The sequence below is a fragment of the Schistocerca serialis genome, chromosome 2 (assembly GCF_023864345.2).
Source record: "Schistocerca serialis cubense isolate TAMUIC-IGC-003099 chromosome 2, iqSchSeri2.2, whole genome shotgun sequence".
NCBI classification, from domain to species: Eukaryota; Metazoa; Arthropoda; class Insecta; order Orthoptera; family Acrididae; genus Schistocerca; species Schistocerca serialis.
This window is the reverse complement of record NC_064639.1, coordinates 415,324,807-415,345,029: the sequence shown is the minus strand read 5'-3', so window position 1 is coordinate 415,345,029 and position 20,223 is coordinate 415,324,807. Positions and strand designations below refer to the sequence as shown.

At 39.3% G+C, this 20,223-nt stretch overlaps 1 protein-coding gene across 1 annotated transcript in view; it reads left to right on the top strand.

Moving 5' to 3' along the window:
- Positions 1-20,223, top strand: part of LOC126457260 (regulating synaptic membrane exocytosis protein 2) — a 1,246,504-nt gene that overhangs the window by 731,543 nt on the left and 494,738 nt on the right. Inside the window, exon 17 of the mRNA XM_050093425.1 lies at positions 19,656-19,851. Within this exon, the coding sequence (XP_049949382.1) occupies positions 19,656-19,851 (196 nt within the window). The remainder of the gene's footprint in view (positions 1-19,655; positions 19,852-20,223) is intronic.

Genomic DNA, 20,223 nt, shown 5'->3' with positions numbered 1-20,223 from the left:
GGAGTGATTACTCAGTATGGAAGGGATGACCTATAAAAATTCAGGTGGTATTAATAGTTACTTGGCTTGATGTTGGCAGAAGTGTGGATGGAGCTTTCAGAGTTTTGGAGGTTAAAAGTCCACCAAGGGGGCCTATTGGGCTGAAGAGGGGAAGAGGGGGACTAGTTGAAGTCAGTGGGGGAGATGATGTTACAGTGGAGGAATGAGCAAGGCAGGGTTTTGATGCTATGAGGTGTTAATGTGTAGTGTGTTGCTTTGAGATGGGGAACAGGATTACAGTAAATTGCATAAATTTTGCCGATGGTATTGGAGAGCTTCCCAGTGTTCCCTTACAATATTTTGACATGTTAGCTGCAGGCGATGATGTTCAGTAATCAGGGTGCACATGTTGCCTGGGAGAAAGAGTGCTGTGCTGGCATCTCTAGTATGCCAAGTGATTTGAGGTGGCAGGACATCACCATGCTGCAATCACAGGCAGCCACCATGTCCTCTCTGGCACAGTGATGGCACTGAGCAGGGTTGAAGTCTGGACTAATGCTGAAGAGCAGAGGTGGGCGGATTGGTAGAGGTCTCTCATTTGTGACTCAGTATTGAAAGAGTTACTGTAAAAGTTCTGATTGACACACAGTTCAATGACTAGTGCCTGCTGTCTGGCTGCGGCCTCATTGCAATTCTGGGCTCTGACTTCTACAAGTTCTCATAGAAATTAATCCGTTACCATTGGGAGAAGGGGGCTGAATCTTCAATCGTGGTATTAACTAGGTGAGAAAGATTCAGTGTTGGGATTAAGTGGGTTTTTATATGAAAAATTGATAGCAAAAAAGAGTTTCTCCTTTAGGAATCTGGATAGAAAGACAGTCTTTGCTGAAATCAGCATGAATGACCTTGGGTATGAGGCAGAAGGTGAGGCCTTTGGGCAGGACAAAACTCCTGGAAGTACTAAGATTTTTGGTGGATAGAATGGCAACAGAGTTTTGCATTTGTTTAGGTTCTGACTTTCGTGGGATTTTTGGAGGGAAAGGAAGGAAGGATGGAGGAAAGATAAGGGTTTAATGTCCTGTCAACATTGAGGCCATTAGAGATGGAGCATGAGCTTCAAGTATGAGCAAGGATTTTGGCCATTCCCTTCTCTAAGAAATGATCGCAGTGTTTGCCTGGAGCAATTTAGGGAAATTATGGAAAACCAAAATTGGATGGCTGGATGGGCATTTGTCCCATCATCCTGCTGAATGCAAGGCCAGTGTGTTGATCACTGTGCCATTTTGTTCGGTGTTGGGAGAGAGTTTTGGGTGTTGTTGTTGTCTTCAGTCCTGAGACTGGTTTGATGCAGCTCTCCATGCTACTCTATCCTGTGCAAGCTTCTTCATCTCCCAGTACTTACTGCAACCTACATCCTTCTGAGTCTGCTTAGTGTATTCATCTCTTGGTCTCCCTCTACAATTTTTACCCACCACACTGCCCTCCAATGCTAAATTTGTGATCCCTTGATGCCTCAGAACGTCCTACCAACCGGTCCCTTCTTCTACTCAAGTTGTGCCACAAACTCCTCTTCTCCCCAATTCTATTCAATACCTCCTCATTAGTTATGTGATCTACCCATCTAATCTTCAGCATTCTTCTGTAGCACCACATTTCAAAAGCTTCTATTCTCTTCTTGTCCAAACTATTTATCGTCCATCTTTCACTTCCACACATGGCTACTCTCCATACAAATACTTTCAGAAACGACTTCCTGACACTTAAATCTATACTCGATGTTAACAAATTTCTCTTCTTCAGAAACGCTTTCCTTGCCATTGCCAGTCTACATTTTATATCCTCTCTGCTTCGACCATCATCAGTTATTTTGCTCCTCAAATAGCAAAACTCCTTTACTACTTTAAGTGTCTCATTTCCTAATCTAATTCCCTCAGCATCACCCGACTTAATTTGACTATATTCCATGATCCTTGTTTTGCTTTTGGTGATGTTCATCTTATATCCTCATTTCAAGACACTGTCCATTCCGTTCAACTGCTCTTCCAAGTCCTTTGCTGTCTCTGACAGAATTACAATGTCATCGGCGAACGTCAAAGTTTTTATTTCTTCTCCATGGATTTTAATACCTACTCCGAATTTTTCTTTTGTTTCTTTTATTGCTTGCTCAATATACAGATTGAATAACATCGGGGACAGGCTACAACCCTGTCTCACTCCCTTCCCAGCTGCTGCTTCACTTTCATGCCCCTCGACTCTTATAACTGCCATCTGGTTTCTGTACAAATTTTAAATAGCCTTTTGCTCCCTGTATTTTAGCCCTGCCATCTTTATAATTTGAAAGAGAATATTCCAGTCAACATTGTCAAAAGCTTTCTCTAAGTCTACAAATGCTAGAAACTTAGGTTTGCCTTTCCTTAATCTATTTTCTAAGATAAGTCATAGGGTCAGTATTGCCTCACGTGTTCCAACATTTCTGCGGAATCCAAACTGATCTTTCCCGAGGTCGGCTTCTACCAGTTTTTCCATTCATCTGTAAAGAATTCGCGTTAGTATTTTGCAGCAGTGACTTATTAAACTGATAGTTTGGTAATTTTCACATCTGTCAACACCTGCTTTCTTTGGGATTGGAATTATTATATTCTTCTTGAAGTCTGAGGGTATTTCACCTTTCTCATACATCTTTCTCACCAGATGGTAGAGTTATGTCAGGACTGGCTCTCCCAAGGCCATCAGTAGTTCCAATGGAATGTTGTCTACTCCCGGGGCCTTGTTTCGCCTCAGGTCTTTCAGTGCTCTGTCAAACTCTTCACGCAGTATCACATCTCCCATTTCATCGTCATCTACATCCTCTTCAATTTCCATAATATTGTCATCAAGTACATCGCCCTTGTATAGACCCTCTATATATTCCTTCCACCTTTCTGCTATCCCTTCTTTGCTTTGAACTGGGTTTCCATCTGAGCTCTTGATATTCATACAAGTGGTTCTCTTTTCTCCAAAAGTCTCTTTAATTTTCCTGTAGGCAGTATCTATCTTAGCCCTAGTGAGATAAGCCTCTACATCCTTACATTTGTACTCTAGCCATCCCTGCTTAGCCATTTTGCACTTCCTGTCAATCTCATTTTTGAGGCGTTTGTATTCCTTTTTGCCTGCTTCATTTACTGCGTTTTTATATTTTCTCCTTTCATCAATTTAATTCAATATTTCTTCTGTTACCGAAGGATTTCTACTAGCCCTTGTCTTTTTACCTACTTGATCCTCTGCCGCCTTCACTTCTTCATCCCTCAGAGCTACCCACTCTTCTTCTACTGTATTGCTTTCCCCCATCCCTGTCAATTGTTCCTTTATGTTCTCCCTGAAGCTCTGTACAACCTCTGGTTTAGTCAGTTAATCCAGGTCCCATCTGCTTAAATTCCCACATTTTTGCAGTTTCTTCAGTTTTAATCTACAGTTCATAGCCAATAGATTGTGTTCAGAGTCCACATCTGCCCCTAGAAATGTCTTACAATTTAAAACCTGGTTCCTAAATCTCTGTCTTACCATTATATAATATATCTGATACCTTCTAGTACCTCCAGGATTCTTCCATGTATACAACCTTCTTTTATGATTCTTGAACCAAGTGTTAGCTATGATTAAGTTAGTTTCGGGTAAGCAGTGTTGGGTAAGCAGTTGGAAATGGTCAGCAAGACAGTATTTGGGTACTATGAGAGATTTAAAAACTGTGTTGTTTGGTGGTAGGATAGGTATTGAGACATACTGGTGCTCCATGGTGGCAATATGTTGTCAATTAAGTTCATATGTTTTGGAGGTTGTATTTGAGAGCAAGGATTTCAATTTGGCAGATATTCTATAGGTAGTTGGGGAGTTGCGGAGGCAATACACATGGCTCAGGAATGTCTGTGTCACGGAGATCTGTTTCTTTAGTATCAGGTACGTGAGAGAAGTCATTCTTAAAGGAGGGATGGTATTCAGAGAGGGGACTTATGGTTATGGTTTGTCCATAGTTGTGGGGGTTGGGAGGGGGGGGGGGGGGGGGGGAGAGAGATTCCAGGGCTTAAGCAGGTTGTGGAACTGGATTTTAGTTGAAGTCTGTTTGAGATAGGATGTTGCTTGGGAGGAGGAATGTAACATAACTGATGTCATTTAGCTATTTTTAACACTATGGGAATACTGGGGGCTCAAATTGAGTGATATATGATGAGAAAATCGAAAAAACTGAAGCAAAACCGTGAAATGGATGTAGCAGATGAATGAATTAGATACTTCTAAGTGCAACTGTGGGTATGTAAGGGTACTGGGAGATGGAAATGAGGAGAATATTTGTTCACACATTAGCCATCATCAAGCATGGAAAACTGAGTGATTGAGTGATTGATTTGAAGTGATGACAGGACCAATGTGCAGGACTGAATCAATTTGGGGATAAACTGCAGTAATTTGCTTTTTAGATAATGCTTAACTGTGATGTGGCAGTCTGTCAGGCAGCTGGATAGTGTGCAGTGCAGCTGAATCAACTGCAACTAGTCCTACATGTTTCTGACAAATCCCACATAAACATGCTAGTTGCAGCTGATAACATGTATATGTAATAAAGGTATGAAGGAAAATGTAGGGTGAGATACAGTGGACAATAAAATAGAGATAAAACAGATATAAAATATGATACAGTAACAAAGGAGAATGACATGACAATTATGATTGAATGCAGTTACATGACAATATAAATAACAGATTTCGTTCCATAAGAAATGCGACCAATTTTTTTATGACGCAACGGTACACCACAACATGTTGTAATCAGCTGGGCTAACTGGTGTGGGGGGGGGGGGGGGGGTGTTGGCTTCAAAACGCTCTTTGTCTCATTTGGCTGCAAGCTGCTGGAGAGTCAGGATGTGCGTTTCTGTCAACTCTCTTTTGAGTTTATGTAACATGGCACAATGGATCATTCTGTAGAGCAATAGTACACAATCAAATTTTGCGTTAAACTTGGGAAGTCCGCCACCGAAACATTTCCATTACTTCAGCATACCTTTGGGACTGATTGCTTGTCCAAATCAAAAGTTTTCCGATGGCACAAGTCATTCATGGAGGACCGAGAGGAGATCACCGACGAACCTCGCAGTGGACGGCCATCAACCGCACGAGTCGACGAAAATGTGATGCGTGTGCGCGATTGTTTGAACTCTGACAGATGGCTGAGCCTTCAATTGATAGCACAAACTCTAAACATGTCAAAAACAACCGTTTCCCACATTGTGACAGAAGGTTTTAACACGACAAAGGTGTCTTCCAAACTCATCCCAAAGGTGTTGACCAATGAACACAAGCACATGCGAGTGCTTTGGTGACAAGAAATGTTGGAAATTTGTGAAAATGATCCTCATTTTTTAAACTCAGTTATCACAGGTGATGAGTCATGGATTTTTGAGTATGACCCTGAGACAAAAAGGCAGAGATCAGAGTGGCACACATCATCGTCACCCCACCCCAAGAAGGGCAAGTGCAGGATCAAAACCATGCTCATTGTCTTCTTTGATGTCAGAGGCATTGTCCACCATGAATTCGTACCTACTGAGACTACAGTAATTTCAGCTTTCTACTTGGAAGTGCTCAAAAGACTGAAAAGGATGGTCTTGCGCTGTCGAAGCAACATCAAGGACACGTGGAAAGTTCACCATGGCAACATGCCGAGTCACAGTGCCTTCATTTCCAACGACTTCCTGGCCATAACTAAGATCCCGTTGGTTCTCCCAGCCTCTCTACAGTCCTGACCTTGTTCCTGCTGACTTTTTTTTGTTTCCTTGGTTAAAAGGAGTCATAAAAGGAAAACATTGGGTCACGATTGAAAGCATCCAGGCACATGTTACATCAGCTCTAAAGGACATTCTGGAAAAGGCATTCCAGTGTGCCTTCCAGGCATGGAAACACTGCCTCCAGAAGTGTATCAATGCAAGGGGGTGCTATTTTGAAAATTTTTTATTATTTGTATGAATATATTCAATAAATGATTTTTTATGAATTTGGTCTCATTACTTATGGAATGCACCTTGTATGTCATGGATTGTTCTGATAGAATGCAAATAATTTAGGTGTAAAAGTAACAGCTCACTGAGTAGTAGAGGCATTGAGTCACTAACAGGCATGTAAACAAAACTGAAAGTTTAGCTACCTTTTAGGTAAATCCTTTTTTGAGCTACAGTACACATTGCTGCATGCACACACATATCTGTATGGTTACACTGTTGGGCTGAACACACTGTGCCAGGACTGCTCCTGTCCAGCTTGACTGAGGTGAAGAGCTGTGTAGGATGGAGTGGGTGATGGAAGAGTATAAACAGAGTACGGGAGTGAGATGGACATTTAGTTAAGGATGGCTGATGACTCTGATGGAGGCAACAGATGCACAGCATAGGAATGTGGGTAGGAGAGGCAGTAATTGTATGGGATAGGAGTGAAAAATGGACACTGGGACCGGGGTGTTTGTGGTGTGCACAATGACGATGACATGGAGGAGTGACTTGCCAGTGGGAAGTGAGGAAGATGGGAAGTGAGGAAGATGGGAAGTGAGGGGGATGGGTGTGGGTTTAGTGAAGGTGTGATCATTGGGCAGGATAATGGTGTATAGAGGACAGTGGCAGGAGCATGAGGATGTGGCACAGTAATCTGCCCATGAGCTAAGTTTGGGGATAGTGTCTGTCAGTGACAGCTCTAGTGACACCTTCAGCATATGGGTCAAGGGAATTATTGGGCTGCAGATGTGTCATCCATTGATGACCAGACTACATGGGAGTGATTTTTCCGTGTAGAAGGAATGATAGCTGTCAAAATGCAGGTGCTGTTGATTGTTACTGCATTTGATATGGGCAGAAGTAGGGATGAGGCAGTCAGAGAGATTTAGGTCAACATCCAGAAAGGTGGAAAGAAAGCAAAATGTTGGGAGAGAAAGCATTGATAATGTGGATGTAAGAGTATAGGGTGTCTTGGTCCCAGGTTCATATCATGAAAATGTCATCAGTGAACATGTAGATGGCACATAAATAATTTGGCATAGGAGGGTGCTATGCAGGTGTCCATGTCCATATCATAGATTTGTTTGTATATCTTCCTCAGTTGCAATAGAGCCATTTGGGAGCTATGGTGTAGGTAGTTGATGGAGGACGTCTGTGCCAGATAGAACAGTGCTTTGTGAGGGACAGGGGTAGGTGGAATGACAAAATTTTGAGGCTATTGTAAAAGGAGGCTGGCATCCAGAGAGGGCAGTGGGTTGCGTATGCAGAACAGTCTGTAGGACTGGTTTTTAGCTAGTGATAGAATCAGGTATTTGAACTGAAACAGATAGATGGAGCTGGGTTCCATTTGGGATGGGGTGTCACTAAGGAGGAGGAAAGAAATGAGGTTTGTACTTGCAGTATGTCCTACATTTCCTTAAGCCTCAATCTCTACATGTCATCTGCCCCCCCCCCCCCCCCCCCCCTGCCCCCCATGTCCAACCTGATCCAGGAACTCAACTTCACTCATCATGCACCCACACTCTCTTCCTTCCCTACATCCTGTAAACCCCCCTCCCCCCAACCGACAATTTATGTCATCATATCCTGCACTAATTTCACTGATGCCTGCGCTGTGTTGCATTCCTGTCCTATATGCTGGCTCCCTCTCTCTCTCTAAACTCTTATCCCACTTCCCACTATGTTTCTTCCCTCACCCACTTGACCCTAACACCATTTCTCACCCCAATCATGTTGCAGTCCCAGCAGATTTCATTCAACTGACACAATTTTGCTATGTGTGTGTGTGTGTGTGTGTGTGTGTGTGTGTGTGTGTGTGTGTTTGTGTGTGTGCCTGCATGCAGGCATTCATGTATGTGTGTGTGTGTACTCTAGTTCGCAAAAGGATTCATCGCAACTCATTGCCTCTATTAGTCAATCAGTTGTTACTTTTACTTCCAAAATATTTTACTTTCTATCAGAACATTCTGTAAAAACAAAGATGAGGTGACTTTCCGAACGAAAGCGCTGGCAGGTCGATAGACACACAAACAAACACAAACATACACACAAAATTCAAGCTTTCGCAACAAACTGTTGCCTCATCAGGAAAGAGGGAAGGAGAGGGAAAGACGAAAGGAAGTGGGTTTTAAGGGAGAGGGTAAGGAGTCATTCCAATCCCGGGAGCGGAAAGACTTACCTTAGGGGGATGGATATGTGCGTGTGTGCGAGTGTATACCTGTCCTTTTTTCCCCCTAAGGTAAGTCTTTCCGCTCCCGGGATTGGAATGACTCCTTACCCTCTCCCTTAAAACCCACTTCCTTTCGTCTTTCCCTCTCCTTCCCTCTTTCCTGATGAGGCAACAGTTTGTTGCGAAAGCTTGAATTTTGTGTGTATGTTTGTGTTTGTTTGTGTGTCTATCGACCTGCCAGCGCTTTCGTTCGGTAAGTCACCTCATCTTTGTTTTTATATATAATTTTTCCCACGTGGAATGTTTCCTTCTATTATATTGAGAACATTCTGTAATATATTTATCCCTTCCTGTCAAACTTGCTACTCTTTCATCATCGTTTTTTTGCTCTATGCTGCTTTGTGTTCATGGATACTGTTTATAATGTCCTCAATATAATAAAAAAGTATTGCACCATTCAGAAATGAAGCTGCTATTCCTTATAACTGTCATGTTCTTCCCATCTGAGTTTCATCCTCTTCACTCTAATTTAGAACTGTGCTTTGTCGGTTTTGATGTGGTCTAAACCCATAAACTGTATGGAAATTAATTAACTGTGACAGTTTTATTCAGTGATTATATATTCATAGGATATGAATTATACATTAATCACTTCTGACTTTATGAATCAGAAAACTTGCTGGAATATGTTTTTTGGTACAAAAGCTATTTGAGAAATTTAAATTATGTATTCTAAAGATTGTGACTGTTCTTGGACTAAAGTGATGATTTCATATGCATTAATGCAACAGTTGACATTTATAGTATGTCATGAGAAGTTCGAATAACTGTTGATGTGATCTTCAGTCTGAAGACTGGTTCGATGCAGCTCTCCATTACTGCTCTATCCTGTGCAAGCCTCTTCATCTCCGAATAACTGCTGCAACCCATATCCATTTGAACTTACTGCATTCATCTCTTGGTCTCTCTCTACAATTTTTACCACCCACAGTTCTCTCGATTACTAAACTGTCAATTCCTCGATACCTGGGATGTGTGCTATCAACTAATGTGCAATAAATTTATTTTCCCTCCAATTTCATTATATTCCTCTTAATTGATTACCCAATCTACCCACCTAATCTTCAACATTCTTCTGTAGCACCACATTTTGAAAGAATCTATTGTATTCTTGTCTGAGCTGTTTATCCTCCGCAATTAACTTCCACATTGCTCTTCGCTTCAGATAAGGACTTTCTGAAAAGGCTGCCAAACATCCAATACTAACAAAATATCTCTTTTTGTTGCTTTGCCTGTTTATATTTTATATCATCTCTACTTTGGCCATCATTAAGTATTTTGTCACCCAAACAGCAAAACTCTTAGCGTGTCATTTCCTAGTTTAATCTGTTCAGTGTTGCCTGATTTAACTCCGCTACATTGTATTACCCATGTTTTACTCTTTTTGATTTTTCATCTAAGAACATCTTTCTAAGACATTATTCAGTCCTTTCCACTGGTCTTACAAGTCCCTTGCCATCTCTAGAATTACAGTGACATCAACAAATCTCAGAGTTTTTATTTCTTTTCGCTGAACTTTGACTACATTACATTACTTTTGTTTTACTGTTTCTGATGTTCATCTTACAACCTCTTTCAAGATATTATCCAGTCTGTTCAACTACTCTTCCAAGTTCCTTTCTGTCTCTAAAATTACAATGAGATCAGCAAACCTCAAAGCTTTCATTCCTTCTCCCTGAAATTCATTCTTGTTTAGGTGTGAGACATTTTGCCTGCCTCATATATGTAGTACAGAAGGTGGATACATTTTGTCACTGCTAGTTTGCCTAAGGATCTCAGTAATTCTGAGCAAATGGCTTCTACTCCAGAGGTCTTATTTTGACTTAGATATTTCAGTATTCTGTCAAATTCTTTTCACAGTATCATACCTTCCATCTTATCTTCATTTACTTCCTCTTCCCTTTCTATAATATTGCCTTCGAGTTCACTTCCCTTGTATAGCCCTTTGTGTATTCCTTCTACATTTCAGCTTTCGCTTCTTTGCTTAGTAAAGGCTTTCTGTCTGAGCACTTGATATTCATACAGCTCAGCTGCTTCTCTTTTTTACAAAGATCTGTTCAACTTTCCTATGTGCAGCATTTATCTTCACCCTATTTATATATGTTTCTACACCTTGCATTTTTCCTCTAGCCATTCCTGCTTAGCCATTTTGTTTTTTTCTGTGAATCTCATTTTTTTAGACATCTGTATTCCTTTTCACCCATTTCATTTGCTGCAATTTTGTATATTCTCCTTTCATCATTTGAATTCAGTATCTCCTGTCTATCCAAGGATTTCTACTAGGCCTTGTCTTTTTACTTATTTGATCCTTTGCTGCCTTCACTATTTTATTTTTCAAAGCTATCCACTCATCCTTTATTATGCTCCCTGTTTCAAGCATTCATTGCCTCATGCTCTCTTTGAAAGTGTCAAAAACCACTGGTTCTATCGATTTCTCCAGCCACATCTCATTAATGTCCTACCTTTCTGGAGTTTCTACAGTTTTAGTCTACACTTCATAAACACTAAATAATGGTCAGTGTCCATATCTGCCCCTGGAAACATTTTGCTGTTCCAAACCCGATTGTGAAATTTCTGTGATACCATTATATAAGTTATCTGAAACCTCCTGGTGTCTCCAGTTCTTGTCCATGTATACACCTTCTGTCATGATTCTTAAAACAAATGTTTGCAATGATTAAATTGTCTCAGTGCAAAATTCTACCAGGTGGTTTCCCAATTTTTGGTCATCTCCCACAGACCATATTTTCCTATTATTTTTCATTCTCTTCCTTTTCCTATCATCAAATTCTAGTACAATATCACAGTAAAAATTTTTTCTCTCTTTTCTAATTTATTTTTAACTCATTGTTGATTTTTTCAATCTATTTGATATCTACGGATCCAACAGGCATATGAATTTATACTACCATGGTGGGTGCTGGCTTCTTGTCTGCTGGCTGTGATATTGTGTCACTATGCTGCTCATAGTACTTTAACCCTATTGCTGTTTTCTTATTCATTATTCTATGTACTTTTGCATTATCCATATTTTATTTTGTATTTATATTAGTGTACTCATCTGGACACAAGTGCAGTTTATCCTACTGCCAGATTTTACTAATTTCCATTATATCTAACTTCAAACTATCCACTTCCCTCTTTAAATTCTCTAACATACCTATCCAATTAAGGGATTTAACATTCCATGCTCTGATCCATAGAATTCCAGTTTTAGTTTTCCCGATAACAGCATCCTCCTCAGTAGCTCGTGCATAGTAATCTAGATGGAGGGCTATTTTACCCAAGAGGATACCATCACCATTAAGCCATACAATAAAGCTGCATGTCTTGGGAAAAATAAGGGCTGTAGTTTCCCATTCCTTTCAAGCATTTCATAATACCAACATATCAAGTCCATGTTGGCTAATGTTTCAAGGCCAGATCAGTCAACATCCAGACTGTTGCTCCTGCAAATTCTGAAAACGTTCCTGCTGCTCTTCAGGAACCACATATTTGTCTGGCCTCTTGATAGACATCCCTCCATTGTTGTTGCACCTGTGGTACAGCTATCAGTTTCACCACCACCTTAGCGGGTCTATAAATTATTCATATAATTTTGAAACACATCCCAATTGATTTTTGAATATTTTTTAACACATTCTAAGATGATTTCTGAATGAATAATAAATTGATTTTTCGATGTGTGCATAGTGTATGTGATGTTCTGCCAGGGGAATACCCTTCGCATCTAGAAACAAAAAACTTTCCTGCAGGCAAAAGGGGACAGAGCTCTAGAAGTTGAGCCGAATGAACCTGAATGAATGAATGCCAATTGCTGTAATGAATGAATGCCAATTGCTGTTTGTGTATGTGGTTTGATTGGATGTACAAATAATCAGTGTTGTTATAATTATTAGCGAAATCCATAGATTCAGATTACAGAGTGGAAATAAATTACTAACAGGAATAACATGTAAGATAGATTACATATTATATTCTCGGTGTATCCAAGAAAATTTTTGCCAGATCTCTTCGGCACCAGTTGTACAGTGCCCAGTTGGCAGCCATTTTAAGTTCTTTTGTTGGAATAGCATGGTTAACACGATGTATGAACATGTAATAACACCTAACTGGAGAATAAATGCGGGATAAGTGTACCTGTGATTCTGGCAGGGTTAATGAAGTTAACTGGAGAATAAGTTTTGACAATGGCAGGAATAGTTCAAAATTAGTGATGACAAGAGTGTTTGTTGGAACGAGAAATGAGAAGAATTGGGGATATAACACAAATTATATGGAAGAATATGACGATTCCAAATTTATATAAAAGTTTTGTACTACTACTTTTTGATCTCATGCTTGAGAAATTGAATCGTATGTATGAAATGTGAAACTATTTCCTAATGTAAAACTTTTTGCTTGTAGTAGGCTTAATAGGCATTTGATATTGGTACTTTGTGAATTATGTTTTTTGTGTTATTTATGTAAGTGAGGTACATAAAAATGAGCATTTGCACCAAAGCAGTCTTGCTTACTAGGCATGTGTTACAATTGCTTCAATATTAGAAAGGCGTGTTTCATTGTATCTGGCAGACAGTGACAAAATAGTCGCAATAAAATCAAGAAACCACACCAGTCTTGGGTACTATTTGTGTTAACAGCTTTTTCAGTGTTAGACAACATTTTGTTTTTTCATGTAGCAAAACATTTGACAAACCTTGATGAGGTAATAAATTCTTTCATAAATACAAAAGCAGGTCATGTAAAGCTGTTGCAAGATTAGAGAGAAAAGAGTGCTGGGGCCTAAGGATTGAAGAAATGTATACTGTCTTGCTTGTCTCTTGTCTTTATTGGTTTTATGTTTCCTATATTTGATTTTAGGTCAAACAAAAGAGAAAATTATAAGCTAATAGGCAACAAAGAGTGCATATTTTCTGCAGGTCACAGATAATCCCACCCAATATTAACTATGAGTTTTTTTTTAAGGGGGTTAGGATGTCAAACTGGCCAACTGGGAGTAGGAGAGGTACCATAGGCAGGGTGTATACGACCCGGGACAACCGGGAAATGCGGGAAAAACCCGGGAATTTTTCGGAATTCCGGGAATTTTTCATTGATTTAGCTTTGAGTTAATTTTTTGTAATTTTGACTGCAGAATTGATTCTCTAGCAAAGAATGTTATTGTAGCCTGCTACTGGATATAAATATAAACGAGAGGGAAAAAAAATAACTTTAGTGGCAAAGGAAATGTGCAATTTACGACAACAAAACACCGTGCACGCACAAGCGTCTACAGATAGCAAAAATACGTCAAAGGCCGTAGGGCGCAGACTGTAATTCTTCGTAACAATAAACTGCTTGCTGTGAGCGTGACGTCACAACTGTTCACATCAGGTTCGTTTGACCAGTTGCCAGCGGTCTGTTGCGCATGCGCATTTGACTCGCGTATAAGCAGTACTTTCTCCCGCTTCCCGCTACTTGAAGTTTGGCTGTTAGCTGTATCGGTAGTAGCAGCAAGCAACCAGATGCGAACTAGAAAAATTTTTCTCGCGCGCCCTAGCTGCCAGATTCGCGCTTGCACAGAGTTGTCCGAGTTGTAGTGGGGAGGGTGTTAGTCTCCACGTGACCCATGTTTACGTTAAGTGATTTCGCTGCTTCTCTTCGTGTATAGCTCCCACGCCAAATGAACACAAAACGGATTTCTGTGGCCGGGAGCTATCAAGTGAATTAAAATACATTCACATAATTACGGAGGGCAAACATATATTATTAATTTCAGTTTTCTGATTTTCTTTTCTTTCCAAGTTAGTAGCAGCCAAGCATTAATTGCCTTGCAGAAGAATGAAGTTATTTTTGCAAGTTTGCTAAAGAAATTCCGCGGAGGCAATCAATTTATTTGAAACGAAGTGTTTCATTCTACAGTATTGGCTAGTTCCAACTGTTCGCTGAATTTCAAGTGCACGTTATCATCTTCTGCCATGTATGGCATTGTGCCATAATAAAGAACCAAACATGGGATCGTAGAGTACTGGTACTCCAAGAACATTTACATCCCAAAAACCGCACTGAGAAGCTTTCTATCAGATGGGACCTACTTCATTGTGAATCTGGAAAAAGCCAATTTGCACTTCAAGCCGAATTATGCATTATAGTATGGTTTACGAAATTTCGATGCTCTTTGGGGTATCCTCTGATGCCCTGTTTCTTTTATGATGTAATGTAAGCTCTCTTAGTGCTTTATACACACGAACATGCGGGCTTACTACACCACTGCAGTTGCACACGCACGATTATGCGTTTTCTGGCGCTCTCTAGCAACTGATAAATCGAACCTATTTCTAACAGTATTGCGAACGGTGGTTAGAAAAGTGTTACTTTCAAAGTAAATTTCTTTTTACGCAAGATGAATTATGTTACCTGTGAGAAAGTGGGATGGATATCTAAATCACAGAGCGTTCGAAACTGAACAGTTTGAGGACCAGCCACTTACAAGAATTTCGAGCCGAGGCATTTATGCCACACTTTTAAATTTACTGGCACATTTGTGTGATGTATCTTAAAGTATAACACACGAAAAAAAGATCAATATTACATATGAAAGCTTAGCTTCTATTGTAGCGTGTTAATCTTAGAGACCAATATTACATGTGAAAGCTCAGCTTTTCTTGTAGATATACGGTACTGTGTACATTAATGTAAACCGTTAACTTTTCCTCTTGTGTGTTCGCGCTATGTAACCAGTAATCTTGCTATTGTCTGACTATAACACGTGTCCTATGCTCTGAATAGCTGCTGTCATCGGCTGGCGAGATCTCGTGACTTGAGATGACTCGTTTACGAAAGGACATCGCAACCTCGGTTGCAAGGCTCCGGAAACTAACGCGCTGTGTTTGGTGCAATTCGAATTTATACTTTCTTAATACGAAAATATGCACCATATATGTTGCTGCAAATCAATGCTCCGTCTTTTCCTTTTTTTCGGGAAGTTCTAGGCGATTATATAAGACGTTAACCATTCAAAGGATTGATAAGTTTTGCAGTTCCGAGGGAAAATCTACGGAAAATCTACTGTCACTTTGCACAGAAAAAGTGTATTTTCGCCCGGGAAAAAGCATATTTTTTAGACGGGATATCCGGGAATAATACGGGAATTTTTTTCCTTGCCCAGGTATACACCCTGCATAGGACATTTTAATTTCCACTGTTCCGCATATAGATTAGGTGGCTTCCATTACAAAATATCCACTTTTGAATGAAGGGGGGCAAGGGTCAGCTGCTGTTCTACACAGCCAAAGATACAATGGTGGACGGAAGATATGTCTGGAAGGAGAGACATTGATATTCACTGTTTTCAAAGGAGGAGGAACAGCTGTATTCTCAGGACCCAGCAAAACCACAACCTCAGAAATCACAACATATTCAGCAGAAACAGCCAAATATTTGCAACAATGAAGCTATAAATTTCACAGCTGCCCTGTCAAGGACGATGATGACGATGATTATTAAAAGTAGCGATACAACAGATGGCAGTCTAAGTTAACTAAAGAAGCAGTGAAAATAAAAATTAATGTAAAGAGTTTGTCCTTTTTTATTTTATTTCTCCTTGTTGTTGTTGTTGTTGTTGTGGTCCTCAGTCCAGAGATTGGTTTGATACAGCTCTCCATGCTACTCTATCCTGTGCAAGGTTCTTCATTTCCCAGTACCTACTGCAACCTACATCCATCTCAATCTGTTTAGTGTATTCATCTCTTTGTCTCCATCTACGAGTTTTACCCTCCATGCTGCCCTCCACTACTAAATTGGTGATTCCTTGGTGCCTCAGAATACGCCCTAGCAACTGATCCCTTCATCTAGTCAAGTTGTGCCACAAATTTCTCTTCTCTCCAATTCTATTCAATACCTCCTCATTAGTTATGTGATCTACCCATCTAATCTTCAGCATTCTTCATTCTTCTGTAGCACCACATTTCAAAAGCTTCTATTTTCTTCTTGTCTAAACTATTTATCGTCCGTGTTTCACTTCCATACATGGCTACACTCCATACAAATACTTTCAGAAATAACTTCCTGACACTTAAATCTATACTCGATGTTAACAAATTTTTCTTCCTCAGAAATGCTTTCCTTGCCATTGCCAGTCTACATTTTATATCCTCCCTACTTCGACCATCATAAGTTATTTTGCTCCCCAAATAGCAAAACTCATTTATTACTTTAAGCATCTCATTTCCTAATCTAAGTCCTGCAGCATCACCCGATTTAATTCACCTACATTCCATTATTCTTGTTTTGCCTTTGTTGATGTTCATCTTATATTCTTCTTTCAAGACACTGTCCATTCCGTTCAGCTGCTCTTGCAGGTCTTTTGCTGTCTTTGACAGAATTACAATGTCATCAGCGAACCTCAAAGTTTTTATTTCTTTTCCACGGATTTTACTTCCAACTTCAAATTTTTCTTTTGTTTCTTTTACTGCTTGCTCAATATACAGATTGAATAACATCGGGGATAGGCTACAACCCTGTCTCACTCCCTTCCCAACCAATGCTTCCCTTTCGTGCCCCTCGACTCTTATAACTGCCATCTGCTTGCTGTACAAATTGTAAATAGCCTTTCGCTCCCTGTATTTTACCCCTGCCACCTTCAGAATTTGAAAGAGAGTATTCCATTCAACATTGTCAAAGCCTTTCTCTAAGTCTACAAATGCTAGAAATGTAGGTTTGCCTTTCCTTAATCTATTTTCTAAGATAAGTCATAGGGTCAGTATTGCCTCACATGTTCCAACATTTCTATGGAATCTAATCTGATCATCCCCAAAGTCAGCTTCTACCAGTTTTTCCATTTGTCTGTAAATAATTTGTGTCAGTATTTTGCAGCCATGGCTTATTAAACTGATAGTTTGGTAATTTTCACATCTGTCAACACCTGCTTTCTTTGGGATTGGAATTATTATATTTTTCTTGAAGTCTGAGGTCATTTCGCCTGTCGCATACATCTTGCTCATCAGGTGGTAGAGTTTTGTTAGGCCTGGCTCTCCCAAGGCTGTCAGTAGTTCTAATGGAATCTTGTCTACTCCTGGGGCCTTGTTTTGACTTAAGTCTTTCAGTGCTCTGTCAAAATCTTCACGCAGTATCATATCTCCTATTTCATCTTCATCTACATTCTCTTCCATTTCTATAATATTGTCCTCAAGAACATCACCCTTGCATAGACCCTCTATACACTCCTTCCACCTTTTTGCTTTCCCTTCTTTGCTTAGAACTGGGTTTCCATCTGAGCTCTTGCTATTCATACAGGTCGTTCTCTTTTCCCCAAAGGTCTCTTTAATTCTCCTGTAGGCAGTATCTATCTTAGCCCTAGTGATATATGCCTCTACATCCGTACATTTGTCCTCTAGCCATCCCTGCTTAGCCATTTTGCACTTCCTGTCGATATCATTTTTGAGACATTTGTATTCCATTTTGCCTGCTTCATTTACTGCATTTTTATATTTTCTCGTTTCATCAATTAAATTCAATATGTCTTCTGTTATCCAAGAATTTCTATTAGCTCTCATCTTTTTACCTACTTGATCCTCTACTACCTTCACTATTTCGTCTCTCAAAGCTGCCCATCCTTCTTCTACTGTATTTCTTTCCCCCATTCTTGTCAATCGTTCCCTAATACTCTCCCTGAAGCTGTCTACAACCTGTGGTTGTTTCTCCTTGTATTATCAAAATGTAGAAATTAATAAATGGCACAAGTGTAGAATAGGTTTATGTTAACTGTTTAGGCAGAGAAAGTTTGTAATTTTGATTAGTCAGAATATGTCAAAAGATAAATATGGTTGCTGTTTCCATGTGCCTCTCCCCCTCCACCTCTCTCTCTCTCTCTCTCTCTCTCTCTCTCTCTCTCTCTCTCTCTCTCTCTCTCACTCTCACTCTCTCTGGTGACTACATATTCTCAAAAAAATTGAAAGTATTGATATATCCACAATGAGTTTTAATTTGTGGTAAAACAAAAAAAAAAATTGCACTAGAGTTTGCAAATGGAATAAAGTTCACCACATCATTAAAAATCTGACTGTTGCTTTTGATGTACGTTATGTGAATGATGTAAGTAGTTACAAGGGGCTTAAACATTACGAAGGTGGTCATGAACTGCTGAAGATGAAGAGTGGCTTTGCTGTCCCAGTAAGTCAAACTCTGATAACAATTTCATAAAAGTGAAGAAAATGTTTATTCACAGTCATCATATCAGTATCATGGAGGTTGTTGATGATGTTAGCATATCATTTGTTTCATGCAAAGAAATTTTTTAAAGTGTTTTGCACATTAAATGTGTCACCAACACTTGTTCTGAAATTGTTACGTTTAAACTAAAACAGAGCTGAATAAATATTGCTCATGAGCTGATGAATTGAAAGTATTAATGAGCCATGGGTGGTGATGGAACACAGATGTATGGGTGTGATGAAGATAAGCTGTCAAAAGCAAATCTTCCTGAGGAGCTAATGTTGAAAGTAAACTGACATTTCAATGAAATTTGAAGTTTGTGCATACTACACTCTTTGATTTAAATGGTATTGTATACCAGATGTTCTTGTCACCAGGTTTTAAAATTTATAAAAATTGTTATTTGGGTGTTCTGTGTCATTTGCATCAAACAATACAATAAAATATTCAAATTGATGGTGAAACAACTCGCCCAAGTTGCAGCGCAAATTACTAATTTTTCATGAATCTTCAAACAAAAACAACACTCTCTATTAGACATGATATGCTATGATTACTTCTTTTTCTGAAGTTGAAAATAATAATGAAAGAATGATGTTTTGCTGACATAGAATAAATAAACACGAAATCACTACAGGAGTCAAATTCCACAGCAAAAATTACATTCTAGAAACAGTTTGAGGATTCTAAAATGTGTTAGCAAGAATGTTTTCATTCTCATGGGAGATACTGTCAGGTTACAAGTATAATATGACTTAACATATAAAAAAATATTGAAAAACAAATTCCACTTTTGGAGGTGATATAGATTTTAATTACATAGTTAATTTTATGTTTGACAGATCATTTACTTATTTTTTATTGAAATGTTTTAGAACACATTTGGTTGACAGTGAGAATAGAATAGTACAACTTGTTGGCAATCACATATGGTGCCCACTACTGCAGGGAAGCTATGTGCAGATATTCATGGAATGAATAATAATTAGTCATTTTGTTGACAAACGGACAATTTCAGTTTACATAATTTTTAAAATGATAATTTCATTTCAGTAAATGAATAAATGAATTTTTTTGAATAAAGCATCATAATTGGTTTGTAGGTGATAGTGAGTTTCCTAGTTTGAATTGCAGCTATCTGTCTTCCATGTTTTCCCATTTTATTGTAATGGTTCATTAATAGAAGTATTTTTAGTTTTGCTTGACTACCTTTTTTGTCACAAATGCATTTAATTTTGTAGGATGGGATCATCATTACACTGGACTTAGTGACAGTGATTTACCACGAAGTACAATGCCACCATCCAGAATGCATCGGTCACCAGACAAAGATATAATGGGTGACTTTGGTGATAGCGATATTGAGAGTGTTGTGAGTGTGACAAGCAGTGCCTTCTCAACCCAATCTGAGCGACCGCGTGGCTCCAGGGGTCTCAGGTATGTATGTGATATGAGTAGGACTTTTTATTAAAATGGCAATCGTGATCATACCATAATTTACAGTCTCGGTCCTCACACATTTGGCATATTATGTTTGTTCTCCATGTAGTGCCATTAGTTACAGTAAGTATTGCAATTGGCTTATAGCATGATGGAGTGGCAAGAAAGTTGGTAACTTGTGTGAGGAATGAAATCTTTGGTAGAATTATTTATGATGAAGATGAGTGTGCATAGGAATGTCCTGCTTTTCTTGCAACTTTTTAGAGAAACCTATAAATTGGAGGGTAAAATCTGTAATCCCTGTTTAATATAGACAGTGCACTGCAAATCTCTTCAGCTGCAAGCAAATGACCATTCACTCTGAAACTG